We start from the raw sequence: 19073 nt of genomic DNA, 5'->3' as shown, positions 1-19073 counted from the left end.
TCAGGTGTTCAGTACTGCCTACCTGCACAGTAGAATTGCCCAGGAAGCATTTAAGAAATACTGATTCCGGGCCCCTAGAATAGAGATGAGTTGCAGAGGGTATAATAAAGAAATGTACAAGCTGCAGGAGCACAGAGGAAAGAATCTCTGTTAGCCAAGGAGTTCAAGAACATTTGGACAGTCGGTAGTACCTGAGCTAAGCATCGAAGAATGAATAAGAATTGTGACCCAGGAGCTGGGGATTAGGAGGTACGCAGAAAGAGATGTTGAAAACTTGGGCAGAAGGAAGAGCATGTGCAGTGGTGCAGTGGCATGCAAGTAAGGCACATTAGGGACCTAGAAGAACTCTGACAAAGCATTTATAATAAGTACTTACAACAAAGTACCTGTTGTGGGAGTGCTAAGTGAATGCACTCATTCTCCATCCACTTTCTGTAGTACCTGATACTTATTAGACATTCAGTTAAAAAGAAGATTTGAAAAAAATGAATGCCTAGTAATGGTGACCCAGCATTTTGTCACATTGCATTTTGTGCTTTAAAAATATCCTTTTACCCAGTGATTCTGCATGTGCATAGCTACCTCTGGCCACCTGGGACTCTTTCTCATCACATTTTACAGTTTTCTTAAGAGATCGTTTTTGTTTTAATTTCATGTATACATTACATTCATCATTACTGAGACTTGCCCACATTGATTTCTTTTCTTTTCTTTTCTTTTCTTTTCTTTTCTTTTCTTTTCTTTTCTTTTCTTTTTTTTCTTTTCTTTCTTTTCTTTTCTTTTCTTCTCTTCTCCTCTCTTCTCTTCTCTTTTCTTCTCTTTTCTTTTTTTTCTTTTCTTTTTTCTTTTCTCCTCTTTCTTTTCTTTTCTTTTCTTTTCTTTTCTTTTCTTTTCTTTTCTTTTCTTTTCTTTTCTTTTCTTTTCTTTCTTTTCTTTCTTTCCTCCCCTTCCCCTTCCCCTTCCCCTTCCCCTTCCTTCTTTCTTCTCTTTCTTTTTGGAGTGTTACAATGCAAACCCCAAATGTGTCATTTTATTCCTATGTACTTTATTATGCACTTCTAAAAACGACATTTTTGGAGTGCCTGCCTGGCTTAATTGGTGGAGCATGCAACTCTTGATCTTGGGGTTGTGAGTTCGTGCCTCACATTGCAGGTGATTACTTAAAATCTTTTAAAAAATGTAAAAAACTGGTCATTTTCTTATAAAATAGTGCGATTGTCAGCTTACAAAATAAATTTCACTGTCGCAGAAGTATGGTATCATAGTTGGTTTCAATCAGGATTCAGGCATGGTCTGTACATTCTATTTGGTTGTTTGCTGCTTAAATCTTAGAGTTTTTCCAACCTCCTTTTTTATTTTATGTATTTTTCGTGTCTTTTACTTTTCACAGAACTTGGGCAGTTGTTATATATATTATCCAACATTTTAGATTTGTCACTTTGTTTCTTTGTGGCTACTTTAAACTTATTCCTTTATCCCTTGTGTTACACAGTATTTGGAAGCCCCAGAACTGTGATATTCCTATAGTAGCTACTAGCCTCATGTGGCTATTTAAATTTAATTAAATTTGAATAAAATTTAAAATTCAGTTCCTTATTCTCACTAGCTAGTGGTTACTGTATTGACCAGCACAGATTATAGAACCTTTCTATCATCAAAGCCCTGTTAGACAGGGCTGCTCTTAATAGATTTAGGCCCATCTTCGTTAGCAGAGTACTTGGTAGGTGTTGCTTTGTGCTTGCATCTTTAAGATTATTCAGTGGGTTTAGGTGGTGATAGCCTCATTTCTCTATTCACATATCTTTTTGAAAAACATTTTCACTTAAAAGTTTTGTTTCCGTTCTGAATAACAGATACTTGAGAAAAACAGGTGCAATTTTAAAAGTTTGGGTTTAAACATTGTTCACACAAAAACTTATGCACAGATGTTCATAGCAGCATTATTCATAGTAGCCAAGAAGTGGAAACAACCCGAATGTCCATCAGCTGACAGATGTATCACAAAATGTTGTCTGTCCACACAATGAACTTATTCAGTCATAAAAAGGAACGAAGTGCTGATACATGCTGTAACATGAATGAACCTTGGAAACTTTATGCTGAATGAAAAGCCAAACACAAAAGGCCACATACATGATTGTATTCACATGAAATGTCCAGAATATACAAAGCCATAGGGACATAAAGTGTATTAATAGTGGTTTCTGGGATTAAAGGGGAGATGAGGAAATGGGGAGCGATTGCTACTAACAGTGTTTCTTTTTAGGGTGATAACAATGTTTTGCAATTAAATAATGGTTATGGTTGCACAACTTTGGGAACATACTAAAAACCACTGAGTTGTGTACTTTAAAAAAGTGAATTTTATGGTATATGCATTATATCTTGATATTTAAAAGTCATAGCTAGGAAATAAAATTGACTTCTAAAAAAACGGGAAGAGAATGACATGATCATTTCTTTGTGGTGAATACGTTGGATGGAGGGTCAGAGGAGCAGGAGTTTTGATTAGGCGATTAGAAAGATCATTTGTAATCAATGAAAATATGAGACCTCTTTTGATATGTATGTAAAGAATTTGCCTAGAGAGATTTGGTAAAATTAGAGGACAGTTCTTTAGAAAATCCTAAGAAGAAACTACTATTAAACAATGTATTGTAATCTGAACATGAACTGAGTACTAGAGTGGGATAAAGTAGCTGTTCTCAACATGTTATGGTTTATAAGCTTTTTCAGCTTCGTAGATAAAAGTTGACATGTTTTCTTATTTCCTCTGTTGAACATTAATTTTATTTGTTGACCTTTTTTCCCTTCAGGATGATACATATACAGAAAGCTACATCAGCACAATTGGTGTGGATTTCAAAATAAGAACTATAGAGTTAGATGGGAAAACAATCAAGCTTCAAATAGTAAGTCATTTTTAGACTAGAATTTGTTTTTGGAAATTATTTTGGTAAATTTAGAATGTAGTATTTGTTATTTTTTAACATGCTAAAATTTAAAGGATCGTAAGAATCACGCACCTATGATAGAATGGTAGAATAAGATTTAGACTTAAAATGATTTCTCAAAAAAAAAAAAAGATTTCTCTAAGATTGCCTTCCTCATTGAATTTGCTTTTCATAAAGCAAAGAAATACATGTTGTTAAGTCAAACTTGGTCCTAGTTCTTGTGCTTTTACCAGCAGCGTTGGGAGGTGTTGGGGTAAGGGTCTCAGTTGAAATTTGTCTTAATAGTGAAAGTAGATTAAGCATTTTCTGGTGTCTAACTGTGCCGAATACTGCGAAACATTAAAAGGAACCTTAGGAGAGGATTTTCATATGTGGACAGTTGAAGAGTTTTATTTAGTTCTTTTGTATTTATTAGATTGTATGTACCAACTCTGTAGAAAGAATTTTATTGAAGAGGAACTACCATGTTTTAGAGCTCAGAAAATTAATGCCAAGGGATTTAATAACTTGTCCACAGTTACTGGGAGAACCAAGTGACTTACAGCTTTCTTCAGTATTTTATGTCCCTGTGCCATCCTAGCCCCCTTATGGGTTCCTTCCGTCCCCAACCCCAAATTAAAAATAGGCAATTGTAGTTCAGTTGTATCACCTTTGTATGGGTTTGGGCACTACAGTATGGACATACCAGTGGTCTTTAAAAACACTAATTTCTTAGTATCTTTTGGTGTTGACTCTTCATATGAGGTAACATAGAAAAACAGTGACTGCTAGGAGTTCTGGATTTAAGTCGGAAAACTTGGATATGTTGTCTTCACTCTGGTATTTACTAGTGAAAGAGTCATGTGTTTAACTTACTTCAGCCTTTTTCCTGGGACTCCATTTCTTATCTCTAAAATGACCATGATGATACTTGATTTACTAACTTAAAAGGTAGTTGTGAGAACCAAATTTAGTAGCTCTGTATGTGCACACAATGATGTATGTGAAAGCCCATCGTAAACTTTTGGGCATTATATAAATGCTACTGGTCGTGTGACATACCCAAATAAATGGATGTTTGACAGGTTTTTTTTTTTAGTTGCTCCCTTTTCTCATCTGCCTTTGATAAGAAAAAAGAAGGTACATTACAAAAGAACTGTGGACTTCAATACAAGTGAACATACTTGATACTATAAATTAGGACTTGCAAGGATAGAGTTATCAAAAATAGCTTTTTTTCTTTGAACTAGTGAGATTAGGTGCCATATTGATTTTTCCTGTTATATGTAGATTGCCAACTGTATACTTGGTGTATCACAAATACTTTTGCAAAAAAAGATGTACTCAGCTGTCTAATCATTAATGTGAAATGATTATGTGTGATCATTGAGCTCATAAGATTTGAGTGTATGTTTGTGAAACATCCATTTATTATTACTTCCCTGTGGCTGGAGGGCATCTTACAGGTCAGATACTCAGTCTTCCTTTCATCTTCAATGGGGGTTTCCTTTTGCTAGTTGGTGCCTTTTTTGGAACACTTCTGGGAAGTTCACCATTTTTCAAAGCAGTTCCATTTATAAATAATTTTTTTAAAAGATTTTATTTATTCATGAGAGGCACAGAGAGAGAGGCAGAGACACAGGCAGAGGGAGAAGCAGGCTCCATGCAGGAAGCCTGATGTGGGACTCCATCCCAGGTCTTCAGGATCAGGCCCTGGGTCGAAGGCGGCGCTGAACTGCTGAGGGTTGTCCCCCGCCCCACCTTTTTTTTTTTCTTTTAATAAATAACTTTTGATTGTTAATTCTTTATATTGAGCTGAAGCCAGTTTCCTTTAATTTCTCATATTCTTCTGCCTTTTGGCACTGCCTAAACACAATTAATTCAATTTTGATTGGCAGCCTGCCTTTTAGATTGATCTTACCACAACTTTCTACCCCTGAAGTCAGTCATTCCTTTCTGGAAGCATGTTTCCAGAGCCTGTTACAGTTTGAGTCACTCTTGCACATTGTATGAATGCCTTTTATTAAAATGTGATTCCTCAAATCAAATATGAGATAGAGTCCAGCCAGTGTGAACTACATGTGGCAAATTTTCTTTTGATTTGGACTTTGAATTTTTTTTCTCCTCCTTTGCACTTCAGGATTCATGCCCTTTTCTCAAAATCCATTCAGATATGAAGTTGTAGAGATAGATGAAGGAAACAGGGCCCCATAGGAGGAGATTCCATTTTAGTGGGAAAGACAAATGTGGGAAAATCAGTTACCCTGTGATTATGAGGGGTAAGGAGAATTAGATACAAAGGGTGATCAGTTAGAGAGGAAGGTACTGTTAGGATGAAAAGTCACAGGAGTTTTCAGAGCGGAGAGGAGACATCAGACAGCTTACTCTTTGGATGCCTCTGCTTAGCTACAATTATTTATGTTAACATTTGTTCAGAAACAATTTCTTCCTTTTCTTGTCTAACGTTCTCTTTGTGAAAAGGGTTGGTGGGTGGAAGAAAGGGAACCCCTATTTTATAGAGCAGCTTCTATAATCAGGCTAGGCATTTTGCAAACATTAGTTCATTTAAACCCCGTTAGCAGCTCAATAAGGTGAGTGATACCTAGGATCTGTAGATGAGCAAAGTGTTAGGTGACTCTCCCTAGTGTTAAATAACCAGGAATGTAGGTTTGATGTTTTGAAGTCAGGTTGCCTTGACTCCAAAGCTCATGCTTCTTCACGGATATCCTGAAAGACTTTGAGGCTCCTCACTTATACAGTAGATCTTAATAGTCTTCTGCGCTCTCAACCTTAGTACTTTGGACAGAAAAGGTAATCAAGCTGTGGTGACTTGTTTTTGTTTGTTTGCTTTAGATTAACAGTTGTTAACATTTTACCTTATTCGCTTCATTCTTTTTTTTCCTGGAGCATGCTAAATTATGGACATTATGCTTTACTCCAAAAATACTCTAGAATGCATCTGTTTTACTGTGTAACCACCATTTTCACATCTAACAAAATTGACACTAATGTCATAATATTCTCTAATATCCAGTCTGTATTTGGATGTCACCCCGGATTGCAACTTGTTTTTAACACCCCTAAGTGGGCTGGGTCTTTAAAAACAAAAAAAAAAAAAAAAGATTTCACAGAGTGTTCCTGAACCTTTAGTTCTGCCATTTAAGATGTTAGTGGAGATCAGTGTCAAGTTCATAGGTATATTACAAAACCTTACAGTTCTTACCTTTGAAGGCTGTTGGGGTGCCTGGCTGGGTCAGTGGACTCTTGATCTCAGGGTTATGAGTTTGAGCCCCATGTTGGGTGTGAAGATTGCTTAAAAATAAAATTTTTAATAATTTTTTAAAAGGCTGTTACGTCTTAATCTCCACTTAGGCATTGAATCCGTTTTTTTGTTTTGTTTTGTTTTGTTATTGGTAACCATTAAATAACCACTGTGCTATTTCCCCATCAGTCAAGCTGTTATATTTTACCAGTAACTTTTATTGGGGTAGGTAGCTATTCTAATTACTAAAGTATTTTAAGAAGAGGTCATTGAGTAGGAGTAATTGCTCTTCTTAAAACCAAGCCTTAACAATTGAGTTTGCCTCTTGATGTTTTTAACAATGTTTTTTAAACCCAGAATTTTAGTGTTAACAACGTAAGCATTTCTTTTCATTGCTTAAGCCTACATGGTTGAAGTGTGGTAAATGGCTCTTAAAATTAGTTTTATAAAGGTGTAAGGAATCCTCTTCTTTAAATTGTTTTTCCTCGGATTGAGATAGTATCTTCCTGAGATGGTTGAAATGCTGTCTTGACTAGGTACCAGATTTGGGTCCTTTCAGTGCCTGTGCCAGCAAGTGGAAGTATAGAGTGTTAGCGAGGTGTTAGGAAAGCTGCCGGCCTAATAAGTCAGCCTGTCTCTGCATTCATACTGAATGCCTTGCTTAATGCTAAGGGCTCTAGGGCATATGAAAGGTATGATCCATTTTCTGAGCCTTCAGGTATTTGCTAATAACCATTAGTGGTTTAGTAGTGTGAGCACTGAGTGTCATGTTTCCATGTCAAATGTTGATAATCTCCAAAACTATGTAAATTAAACTGTTCTCCCTCTTCCTTCCCTTTCCTCCAACTCTTACTTAATGGAATTTTTTGGATTTCTTGATTGTTTTTAACAGTGGGACACAGCAGGCCAAGAAAGATTTCGAACAATCACCTCCAGTTATTACAGAGGAGCCCATGGCATCATAGTTGTGTATGACGTGACAGATCAGGTAAGTTCCGGGGGTACGTTTTGTTAGTGACAAAGTAGGAAGTTTAAAGCAGGTACATTGATATTTTTCTCCCCTCCATTATTTGAATATCCAACCAAAATTTTACATTATTTTCCTTTAATAGAAAATTTAGTAATTGGCTTTACATTTGCTTTCAAGGGACTCTGCTTATATTTATTATCAACTAAATCTTTTGATCATTTCAGCAAGAGTTCATAGGGAACTGTGGATTGTTTAGTGTGTACTGTGTTCTTGGTGTTAAGTATTAGCAGGAATTTGCTAGACCTCTTAGAGTTGTCAAAAGTGAGATTAGAGGTCTCTGTGTGTGGAGGATATGGGTCCGAAATAGGATGAGCTGGAGGAAGATTTTTAAGAGGACAATGAGGGGGCACCTGGGTGGCTCAGTCTGTGGAGTGGCCAACTCTTGGTTTCAGCTCAGGCTCAAGTTGTGATCTCGGGGTCACAGCTCAAGCCCCAAATCAGGCTCCATGCTCAGCAGGGAGTCTGCTGCTTCTTTCTCTCTGCCCCATCCTCCCGTTTGAGCAGCTCTTTTGCTCTAAAAGAAGTAATCTTGGGGCAGCCCCAGTGGCTCAGCGGTTTAGTGCCACCTTTGGCCCAGGGCCTGATCCTGGAGACCCAGGATCGAGTCCTGCATCGGGCTCCCTGCATGGGGCCTGCTTCTCCCTCTGCCTGTGTCTTTGTCTCTCTCATGAATAAATAAATAAAATCTTTAAAAAATAAAATAATCTTTAGATGCTCATTATTCCCCTCCCTCCCCCTTTTTAAAAAAAAATTTTCCCCTCCCCCCTTTTAAAAGATAAGCTGTTGAAAGAACATAGGGGATATAGAGGTAGTGTGAAGATGGTGGTCTAGGGGCCATGAATGTTCTTTTGATAAGAAAACTTCAGGGTCCTTTTTTTCTTATCAAATAATGAAAGGTAAACTTTGACTATTTAAATACATTTTTCTTGGGGCAGATGTTAAATCTCACTGCTACTGTGAAATCATAGCTAATTAAGAGATAGCTAGAATCCTAGACTTTAGTGCCATTAGAAGTATTGGGTCACTGATGTCAATAGAAGAAATGATGCTAATTTTAAAAATCTCAAGTCATTACCATGATATTATGAAGTATGAAAATTTTCCTCCCCTCAATAGGTCTGTGAAAAAGAAAAACATCTTTCTTTACCTTGGACCCATTTATTTAATATCTTTTGATATCTCTAGTATTATCATGTAGGTAGGCACTCTAGTATATGAACCAGCGTTTTATCAAATTTCAAAAACCAGGTTTTTATAGGTGCATTTAAATTGCATATTCCAAAACAGCTAGATTTGACTGAGCTGTAGTTTAATGATGAACTGGTATGTTCTCTTTCTTAAGCATTCAAATTCTAATCTCTTTTTCATGCAGGTACGGTTAGTCATTTTAGTATGTCACTTCACTTTCTTCCCAGCACAGCTCAAATTGTCTCACTAGTTTCTTCTTAGGCCAGGAAAGACCTTTTACTTGCTTGTTTAGAGCTGTTGTGTCCAGAGCTATGATCATTCTTAAAAATGTCTGTTTTCTTAGGAGTCCTTCAATAATGTTAAACAGTGGCTGCAGGAAATAGACCGTTATGCCAGTGAAAACGTCAACAAGTTGTTGGTAGGGAACAAATGCGATCTGACCACAAAGAAAGTAGTAGACTACACAACAGCAAAGGTATGTTTCAAGTTTGATTTTCAGCCAGAATTTGAAGGTGTTCAGTTTGAATTGTGTGTGGGTGTGGAGTCACACGACAGCCATAGCCACCTACATATGTGCACTGGATCACGCAGATAGTGACAATCCATGCAGTATCTATGGATTCACTTAAACTTAGTCCTTCCTCACTCCCCATTTCAGATGATAGAAATGCACTAGGTGGGAAAAAATTGTCAGTGTTAATTAAGGTTTCCTATTCTCTTAGGAATTTGCGGATTCCCTTGGAATTCCATTTTTGGAAACCAGTGCTAAGAACGCAACAAATGTAGAACAGTCTTTCATGACGATGGCAGCTGAGATTAAAAAGCGAATGGGTCCTGGAGCAACAGCTGGTGGTGCAGAGAAGTCCAATGTGAAAATTCAGAGCACTCCGGTCAAGCAGTCAGGTGGAGGTTGCTGCTAAAATTTGCCTCCGTCTTTCTCTCACAGCAAAGAATTTGCAATCTGAACCCAAGTGAAAAAACAAAATTGCCTGAATTGTACTGTATGTAGCTGCACTACAACAGATTCTTACCGTCTCCACAAAGGTCAGAGATTGTAAATGGTCAATACTGACTTTTTTTTTATTCCCTTGACTCAAGACAGCTAACTTCATTTTCAGAACTGTTTTAAACCTTTGTGTGCTGGTTTATAAAATAATGTGTGTAATCCTTGTTGCTTTCCTGATACCAGACTGTTTCCCGTGGTTGGTTAGAATATATTTTGTTTTGATGTTTATATTGGCATGTTTAGATGTCAGGTTTAGTCTTCTGAAGATGAAGTTCAGCCATTTTGTATCAAACAGCACAACCAGTGTCTGTCACTTTCCATGCATAAAGTTTAGTGAGATGTTATATGTAAGATCTGATTTGCTAGTTCTTCCTTGTAGAGTTATAAACGGAAAGATTACACTATCTGATTAATAGTTTCTTCATACTCTGCATATAATTTGTGGCTGCAGAATATTGTAATTTGTTGCACACTATGTAACAAAACAACTGAAGATATGTTTAATAAATATTGTACTTATTGGAAGTAATATCAAACTGTATGGTGATAAGTATTGTTTTAATTCTTATGGTTAAAGGGAAATAGAGCCTTGCATTATACTCAAAACAGCCATTTGTGTGTGCAACCAGGGCACTCGTAGACCTATCTTAGAGCAGCATCCAATATGCTTTCCAGATAATATACCCAGTAAATGACCTAGGGAGGCTTCTGTGCTGTGTAGGGATTTAACCAAGCCTTAGCGGTTCAGGGAGACTAAATTGTATGGAAAACAAGTTTAGAATGTATGCTATCCAGTCTGTTATCTCTGCTCCTTCTCTGAAACCATCCGAAATGGCTTCATCGATCAACATTTCGTTAATTCTTCTGTGGTAGAGGGGAGGTGGAAAGCAGCACACCTTTCCTAACTGGCCAGTGATCAGACGAATGTGTGTGCTGATATTGTTTCTTCCATGCTCTGAGTCACGTGTCAACTATTTGATCCTCCACAACTGTATAATTTAGGTTGGAGGAGAGTTAAAGCATTAAAGTAGAAAACAGGAAATTTACTATTGATTGCCCTAATTTTAGGAACTATATCCCTAAAAATTAACTGAAAACACAAATGCTAGGTGGGAATGATAAATGAGAAAGATGTATTTATTTCAGTGGAATTTTGCACATGTGAAAATTTTGTTAAATAGGACCTTAAAGATCCTAAGGTTTGCTTTTATGGTGGGAAACAAAAGTCTCGCTAACGATGACATTTTGAGGTGATAGATGTCAGAGATTGTTTCCTTGGGGTTGAAATAGCAGCCAAAACATTTTCTCTACTTAGGCACTTGGGATGTGGCTGTTGGCAACACATTTTATGGTGGGATCTTTAATCCAGTGATAAAATTTAAACTAAAAACAAGCCGAAAATGATAGGTTTCTTTATTTTCACTAAACAGGCAATTGAAATACATGGTACAAAAATAAGTGGTAAGATTATTGTAAAATGAAATGGACAGAATAAATATTCAATTTAATTTTCCATCTATGAGAATTTCACAATAAAATCATAGTTTACTTTGTATTATAGATGTGCTTGTTGGATCTATTCATCCTCGCATAAGGCAACTGAAAAAAAAATCCCTCAAGTTACCAATAGTTATTTGGGTGAAGACTTTTTTTTTAATGTTTTGAAGTTTTGGTTTTTCCCTTAATGATGCAGTATAGAGGGGGAAAGGACTCAGAAACTATCTTCTAAAGTAGACGAATGCTACAAATGTTAGCATGATGCTGTGCACTTCAGTTTCATACAGCAAGTTGTTCAAACTGGCAGCTTATTGGTGAGTTAACAAGAAACATTACATGAATTTAAGATATAAGCATATTTACATACTTATGTAGTCTTGAAAAATCTAGTGTTCTTTCCCCGATGGCAGTCAAGACTGGGGCTTACCACAAGATGTTTCAGCATGCTTCACTATTTGCTTTTATGCATATGACAATAAATGCAGTTCAAAAACAAATATATTCCCATTTCTACTCCCATTTTCAAGTACAAACACCTCAAGGTACTATGGGCTTTAACAATTCCCTCATTTAATAAGGGGAATTCCCACTTGTCATTTTAATGTCAGTGGCTGCCATGAATTAGCTTACCTAAGTGGGGTGTTCTAAGCCCGAGTGGTTGCGGTCTCTGGGAAACTCTTGTAGAATGATAGCCATTCTGGCCTGAGCAGGAACTTCCTGTTCTTCTACCGTGGACTGAAGTCTCTAGCATACATGTTGCCACTGCAGTGTAGTTTACATCATACATTCTTGATGTTCCCGTTTAAGCTCCTAAACAGTTCTGTATTGCCAGCGTTGCCTATTCGTGGAGTTGCAACACGAACCCAGGTCTTACTTGGTGCTACCCCTTCCCTGTGGACTCGAATCTGTTTACTGACAGGGACTGCTAGGGGACGTTACTACAGGTAAACTCGGGCTCTTAAAACTACTGTTCTGTCAGCGTGAGCCACTGCCGTCTGCCCCAACCCAGCCGTGTCCGCTCATGGACGTGCCGCTGGCAGCGTCTTCCTAGGCTGAAACCACTCCAGCTGGAGTTTGAGGGACAGCCTTAAACTTCCTACGGCCCCGCTGCACGTAGACTTAACGCTGTGCTGAGAACCCTTCCGTGGCACAGCTGGGTGCAGAGTACCTTCAGAGTCACACTTTATTTCAAAGGAGATGAACAAAAATATTCTAGGTCATCTCTGAATAAAGTAATACTTCCTTGGGAATCAGGGTACTCTGAAGTGAAATACTGTCCTGTCTGCTGAAGCTGGTAGCTGTTAGGTTGGATGGGAACAGGATGGCGTGGTCAGCGTTCACTTGCTGTAACATTGGCCAACTTTGTTTCCCTACAGTTATCTTCGAGTTTTTTTTTTTGTTGTTGTTATCATTTTTGTGTGAACTACCAGAAACATGTCTATCAGATACTAGCAAATTCATGAGTTTAAAGCCTCGGGGCTATCCTGTAACATGGAGTAGAAAGGCATGTACCGATTTATAGCCCCGTCCAAGAGAAGTGAAAAAGATCAATTTAAGAGACCATTAGACATACCTGCCTTTTTAAAGCATTTGTAGGTTTTTAAGAATGTTTTACCAATATAATTATTCACTCTGGAGGTGTTTTGTCCTGTCTTTTTAAATCTCACTGTGGAACCAAAATTAACATGGAGCTAGCAGAGTCATGATATAGTTTAATTCTGATCGTGCCCTTGCTCATTGGTAAATCCTACCATAGCAGCAGGCACTTGAAATACAGTGCATTTTATATAGTTTACTTCTGTAGTGAGTCTTTAAATAGTATTAGAATTTAACAGCTGCTTTCCCAGTGGCAATAAAGTCAGAGATTTTAAACCAGAAAAGTCACAGTAATAGGACTTTAGGTTCATATGGAGGTTAGATGACATAGTGTTATGATTATGTGGCCCCAGAACTAAAGTCCTTTTAAGTCTTTTAAAGAAGGTAAGTTGCCATTATTAAATATTTTGTTCTGAGGGAAGGTCAAAGGTCTCATTATTATATGAGAATAATCGTTCTAATGTCACCGTTAGGTTCAAGATGACTTGTTCATTTTTCATTATAAACATGAGATCTTCCTTTAAGAACTCTCCTCAAGTGAGAATCTGGAAGCAGTTTGAAAAAAAAGATCTTTAAGTGCTTATCTCACATATATTTCAGTGTGAAGAATCCTTTCCTGACATCTTCACCCGCTGTAATACTAGAAATACGTGGGGGGAAAATGTGCTTTCCTGCTTCCATCTTCATTCATGGCACAAGAGAAATTTTTTAAAGGTTTTTTTTTTTTTTTTTGCAGACTCCACAGCAACAGCTGATCGTTCTGCGTTAGAAAGCTACAGAACTAATGCTTTAAATGATTGATCCACGGATTTTTTTCCCATCAAGGTACAGGTCACTCTCAAGCAGTGAAGAATTTCCCCTTTTTCTTTCACTTCTGGCAGCCTTAGTTTCCGTAGTTAACCAGGCTGTGTGGTCCTATTGGTGCCCTTCTCTTCCCTGATCTTGAGCCACTCTTCCAAGGGAGAGTAGGAATGGAGCGATGCGTCCTCTGGGAGGTACCCCGGAGGTGTGGGGGATCAGGCCATGGTCCTGTAGAAGCTCAGTGGCAGTTCCCTAAGTCTTGGACACATTTCCGTTTAGGCAGGCAGATGGTGCCCCACTAAGCCCTGAAGAAACCTTAAAAGGTGTCTTAACAGCCCAGAATAAATTTGTTCAGAACTTTCTATTAATTTGGAGATTTAAAGTCTCCTCTAAAATCTTCAAGAGGGATTTATAAACCTAAGCTTAATTTTATAAAAAAGACCCAAGTGCCTGGCCAGTGACTCATTTTTCCCAGCCTCTTGGGTCTTCCGGTATGCCTGAGAATACCAAGTATCTGGTGCCTTCTATCACGTGAACCTTCTTCAAATGATCTCAGCACGTGGACTATTTCAGGAGCCCTGTTCTTTTTAATTGGATACAGGGGAATGAAAGATCTGTAAGCCTTATTAGCCTCATTTTATCAAAAACTGCAAAACTACATGCTTTTGTAGAGAAGCACCAAAAGGAAACCTCAGTTTGGAAGGATTCATCTTAAATAGTAACTCAATAGCCCTTACTTCAGGGAGAGAAAGGCATTTTTAAAGCTAGTACATTAGAGTTCAGTTTCCCCTTCACTTCAGTGTTAAATGGTTCTTACAAGGGCTTCCTGGAAGTTTCCCACCAGCCAGGTTTTAGTCGACAGATTACATCTCTGCTTGAGAAGATGCCTGAAAGAGAAGGGGACACACTTTTTACAGGTGGGATGCTGCAGAGGAAGAAGTGACAACAGCAATCACTTGTATTCATTTTAGACCTGAAATGACCATTGCTCAAATCCCGGAGGCAAGTACAGGGATTCCCTCCTCTTGACATACCTTGATTTTATCCTTCATCCCCTCTTGGCTACAGTAAATTGTCACCTAGGAAGTCTGTAAATTAAGCGCCGCATTCTGGTTGTGGGAGAGGAAGTTTCAGAGAAGGTATGGTCCAGTTGTGGGAACGCGAGGAAAGTGGCACAGTGGCGATCCCACACTGGGCACCAAACCCCTCTGGCTCTTAGCTCCTCTTCCTGATTTTCCCAAAGATCAAAAGGAGGTTGTACTGTTAGGTCTCTAGGGCGTGTGGCCCTCCGTCTCCCCCCGGCCCTGTCTGCCAGGCAGTGTGCCGAGACCACTGCTGGGAGAGAGGGACGGGCACCTGGTGCTGGGGCTGCTGGGGATGGGGCGCCGCAAGAGCCTACAGAGCACGCGGCCTGATGGGCCGTACTGGAGGCCGACGCCGGCTGACTGGCTTAGGGACAGAGCTTTGCCCCTGTTGTCTGTAAGGGATGGGGGTGAAGGGATGGCCACAGAAGTGTGAGCGTGGGGCACCCTGGTCCCAGGCAGGCTGCAGGCAGGGGTGAAGTCAAGTCCTGGGAAGCACCGCCCAACCTCCCTCCAGTGATAAGGGCCTTCTAGCTTCTCTTTTGTTTCGAAAGCCCTTGGTTCAGCAAGCGTCTAGGAACTAGCCAGCTCTCGGAGCAGGAGCTGCGTGCCCTACGCCAGCACCGGGGCCCCTGGCCAGAACTCGGGGTGCCTACTCACCAGGCTTAGCCCTCTCACATCCGGGCTCCCACGTGCTGCTGGCGAGTCGTCAGGCATGAGGGTGCAGCCAGCCAGCATGTCCAGAGAGGCTAGGATGGCGTCGTACAGGCGGTCTGCGTGGCCCTCCAGCTCACTGGGCTGCTTCGAGATTCTCCCGAGGACATCCTTCAGCACTGACAAGTGAGGTGCAGAGCAGTTAGGCCAAAAACCAAAACCAAAATACAACGTGTAAGTAACTGTCTTTTCTAAAGAATCCCCAAGGGGTGTAGCATTTTACACAAAATAGGAACGTGGCGATAGTTTCAGGATGTTCAGGCTCTTTAACAGTGACTCCAGGGACTGCTGTTGCCGAGGATCTGTTCCCTCCTGATTAGGGCCAAGAGAAGAATTTCACGAGCTCCTCTTTGGATTTACCTGGTTCACACAAAGGCACACAAGCGTGACTCTCTGGTATGCTCTGGCTTTCGGGAGTCCCGCCGCAGGGCACGCCCAGATCCTGAGGAGCAGGCTCCCCAGAATGGCAGGCCAAGGCCAAGATGGGGACGCTGGCTCTGGCTGTCAGGGGCTAACAGCTCCCGCGGGGGGGTGGGGGGGGGGTGGGGGGGGCATCTGGGGCTCGGCCTGCATACGGGTCACCTGGGAATGTGAACCCTTCTCTGGGTCCTCAATGAGCAAACTTCAAAAGAAAATCCTCTGAAAGCAGGCGGATGAGCTTAGTGAGGTGCAGATTCCCCCACCCCCCCCCCCGATGGGCCAAGTGCTCCCCCGAGGAAGGGATGGGCCACGTTTGGAGTGCACCACACATATCAGGCTCGTTCTCTCGGAAACCTTATTTCCTTTGTTAAACACAAAGGCTGCCTTGGCTTCCTGAGCCTTTATCAGCCGCGTTCTCTCACTCTCCAGCTTCCTGCTGCGGCCGCAACATCTGCCAGCAGCGGAAGGGAAAGGGGAAGCCAAAGGGGAAGCCGCCCCTCTGCAGCGGATGCGGGCGGCGGGTGGCAGGGTGGGACCGGGCCGGGAGGGGACCTCAGCCCTCGGGGAGCTACTGCCCTGGGCCGCTGCCAGGCTGCGCCCCGCCCTCCTGTGTGTTCGTCAGTGGGATTCGGGGGACCTTTCTTTTCTTTCTGAACTTTTACTGTACTATGTTAGAATATTCGGTTGGGGCCAAGTAAACAGAAAGCTGGGCCTGAGAATGAAATCTTTCGCATTCAGACTTCCTTCCATGGTGTAGCTGACTCCATACACACAGGAGCCTGGTTCGGCTTCACGCCCACAGGTTCCAGTGGCGTGGGTCCCAGAGAGGACTGGGCACGTGTGCGCTGAAGCAGTGAAAAGGCCAGTGCTGTCCATGGGGAGGCCTCCGGCAGAGGCTGAGAGATATTTTTTGGGGGGGAATAAATGTGCTGCTTGTCCCTACGGTTCTGCTTGTGGCTGACGAGGAAAGCCGGCTGCAAAGCTGCGTAGGGGTGTGCGCGCCCTGGAGAGCGCTGAACGCTCATGCCTCTAGCTGGGGAAGCCCTGTGACGGTCACGGGGAACACCCATCTTCACGTGACACTCAAGTTCCCGGTCAGTCCAGCAGGGGATGGGGGGGCAAGGGGCCCATCTCTGAAAATCACAGGAACCTCATATGTCTCACATTATGAGACCAGGGCAAAGGGGGACGTTCTTACTCCAGATTAAGCACTGAGAAGTATTACTGGGTTGGTTTTTAAACGAAGGTTCAAGAGCCTCCTAAGAGGCCCATTGTTACAAGTGGCCCCAGGGCAGTTTCCTGGCCTGGAGCTCCTTCCCTTCCAGCTCAGGCCCCGCACCTGCAGCAGGGGAGGCAGCAGTGAGGCAGCAGCGTAGAGGGCTGGGGTCCAAGGCCAGTTCACAGCTCTGAGGTGGGGGTGATAACATCATCTCACAGGACTCTGATTAAATGGGAGGAGACCTGATGTTAACCGTGTCAGCACGGTGTCTGGTGCACGGCGTTCAGTGTAACGCTCATGGTGTTACAAGTAGCAGAGGAGCCTGACATACTGAATTTCTGGCCCAATAAAACCGAAAAAATACTAGTGCAAGAACTGAAACAAAGGCCTCCTGCAGGCAAGGGATTGCCAAGGGTTCCCACAATCCACCCTGGGTAATTGCTGCCCTGCCACAGCCCTTCGGAGGCTCCCTGTCCCTCTGCCTGTCCCCAGTTCTCAACCCACTTTTCTCCCTAGGGGCTATGTGGCAAGTCTGGAGGTATTCTGGGTTGTCACAACTGGAGAGGAGGAGGCGGGGGTGACTGGTACCTAACGGGTGAAGGCCAGGGATGTTGTTAAATGTCCTGCAGTGTGAAGCACAGCCCTCCTCACAACCACCGTGCGGCCCAGAAAGAGGACACTGCCGGTGTGAGAAACTCTAGCAGCTCCCTAACACGCTCCCCCACTTCTGGTGGGGACAGGCTACCTCAGTGCCTCTCCAGCAGGAGGGTCCCGCCCAGCTTTGCTCCCGTGGGTTCTTTCCAGCATGAGCCCCAGCTCACTCCAGAACTGAGGCCTCACACAGATGGGATGTCACAGCTCTTGCGTGCTTAGACTCACAGGAAATCGGGGGCCGCTCGGGACCGCCAGTTCTTGCTCTAACCGAGCTCATCCTCCACTGCCCGTGTGCCCCAGCAAGGGCAGGGCCACCTGCAACTTGCACCCTGCGGGCTTGGTGTGCTCCTAGTCTGTGATTTTACATTTTCCTAAACCGGGAGCCTGCAAAACGAACTCAAGCCCGTCCTCTCATCGGTGCGCAGCTTTTTGAGTCTGTGCCCTTACAACCGAGCGCTCTCCAACACCGAACCACAGATGACAAGAGAGGGGTCCGGCCTGTGCTGGGGAAGGAAGGGAGCCCCTGAGGGCCCCCTGGATGAAAACCAGCATTCCCACGCAGGTCCCTACGAGGGAAAAGAGGGCGGCCCTTGCATGCCCGGCTCGCCGCATGGCTGGGGGACAGGGATGCCATGAGGCCTGGCAGGCAGTGGGGACCTACGGCAGCAGTGCAGACGCAGTGCAGACGGAGGCGCTCCTGCACTACTGGATCCTTACCGGGGACCCCGTGACCCCTGGACCTACTGCTGGGAGGGAGGGAGGGAGCTCTGGCTCAAGTCTCACCTGGGGTGTTCTCCAACAGGCACTGAAGAAGAATCTCCCCTTTCTGCACAACGCTCTCCGTCAGGGACTGGTGTTCATCTAGATCTTTCTTAAATTGCTTAAAGCATGTGAGAAGAGAGAAAAGAAAGAAAAAGCTTCGTTACTATTGTTTTGTAAAACTTACTCAAAATGATCCTTCGTAGGGGTAGCTTGACTCCCCTCTCACCTGGAAGACAAACCCCCCCAACCTTCAGAATTCCTGAAGTAAACAGGACATTAGTCTAACTTCACCTTGAGTCCAAAGTAAATCCAGACTCAGTCCTTTTTTTTCTGTTTACAGTTGGACAAAACAAAGAGTTTCCTTTTCCCTAGCAGAGCCTGGTTGGTGAACAGCTTGGGGGTCGGGGTTTCTTTCTGTCATTTCTCTCAGGGTTTTCTTTAAGCTCACAAGGCTAAGGGATTCCCCAAACACGGGGCCTTCTATGCCAATGGGCCTGGTAAGAGCCGCCAGAGGTGCCTTCACCCACCACCCTCCGTGTTCGCTCCTGCAGACCTGGGGCCTCGGGAGGAAGCAGGGAAGCTGCAAGTCTCCCAAGTAGCCGGTTTGTTTCCCCCTCCGTGGGTACCTGGGAACCCTGTCGTCCTCTCTGATGTCCCTTTAGCCACTAAGATGTGTAAAGTCAAGTCCACGATGAGCTTTAGGCACAGAACCTGGTGGTTCACATTCTGGAGTCAGAATTTTACTCTCGGATTATACTCTCTTCCTGTCTTTAGTTTTCCTTTGCTCTAATACCTGTACTTATTATTTTATTCTTTGGTATCTTCTGTAGTTTATATGCTGCCATAAGCCCACTGTGTTAAGCCAAAGCATAAGAGACCGTCACGATCAACAATATGTGTGCACACACC

General features: G+C 42.4%; 2 protein-coding genes across 4 annotated transcripts in view; one reads left to right on the top strand and one right to left on the bottom strand.

Moving 5' to 3' along the window:
- The window catches only part of RAB1A (RAB1A, member RAS oncogene family), a 27681-nt gene extending 16702 nt beyond the window's left edge, over positions 1 to 10979 (top strand). Inside the window, exons 3-6 of the mRNA XM_077915651.1 lie at positions 2817 to 2912; positions 7088 to 7183; positions 8757 to 8888; positions 9136 to 10979. Of these exons, the coding sequence (XP_077771777.1) occupies positions 2817 to 2912; positions 7088 to 7183; positions 8757 to 8888; positions 9136 to 9333 (522 nt within the window). The 3' untranslated portion in view covers positions 9334 to 10979. The remainder of the gene's footprint in view (positions 1 to 2816; positions 2913 to 7087; positions 7184 to 8756; positions 8889 to 9135) is intronic.
- CEP68 (centrosomal protein 68) overlaps positions 10817 to 19073 on the bottom strand; it is a 25516-nt gene continuing 17259 nt past the window's right edge. For 2 of the 3 annotated variants that reach the window (XM_077915649.1, XM_077915650.1), the window contains 3 exons: positions 18186 to 18282; positions 15056 to 15228; positions 10817 to 14200 (listed from right to left, as the gene is read on the bottom strand). In XM_077915649.1, the coding sequence (XP_077771775.1) occupies positions 14177 to 14200; positions 15056 to 15228; positions 18186 to 18282 (294 nt within the window). In that variant the 3' untranslated portion in view covers positions 10817 to 14176. Of the gene's footprint in view, positions 14201 to 15055; positions 15229 to 18185; positions 18283 to 19073 lie in introns of those variants that run through there. The other variant, XR_013389796.1, reaches the window with a different exon arrangement.

The sequence above is a fragment of the Canis aureus genome, chromosome 11 (assembly GCF_053574225.1).
Source record: "Canis aureus isolate CA01 chromosome 11, VMU_Caureus_v.1.0, whole genome shotgun sequence".
Lineage (NCBI taxonomy): Eukaryota > Metazoa > Chordata > Mammalia > Carnivora > Canidae > Canis > Canis aureus.
Note: the sequence above shows the minus strand (reverse complement) of the source record. Positions and strands in the feature narration are given on the sequence as shown.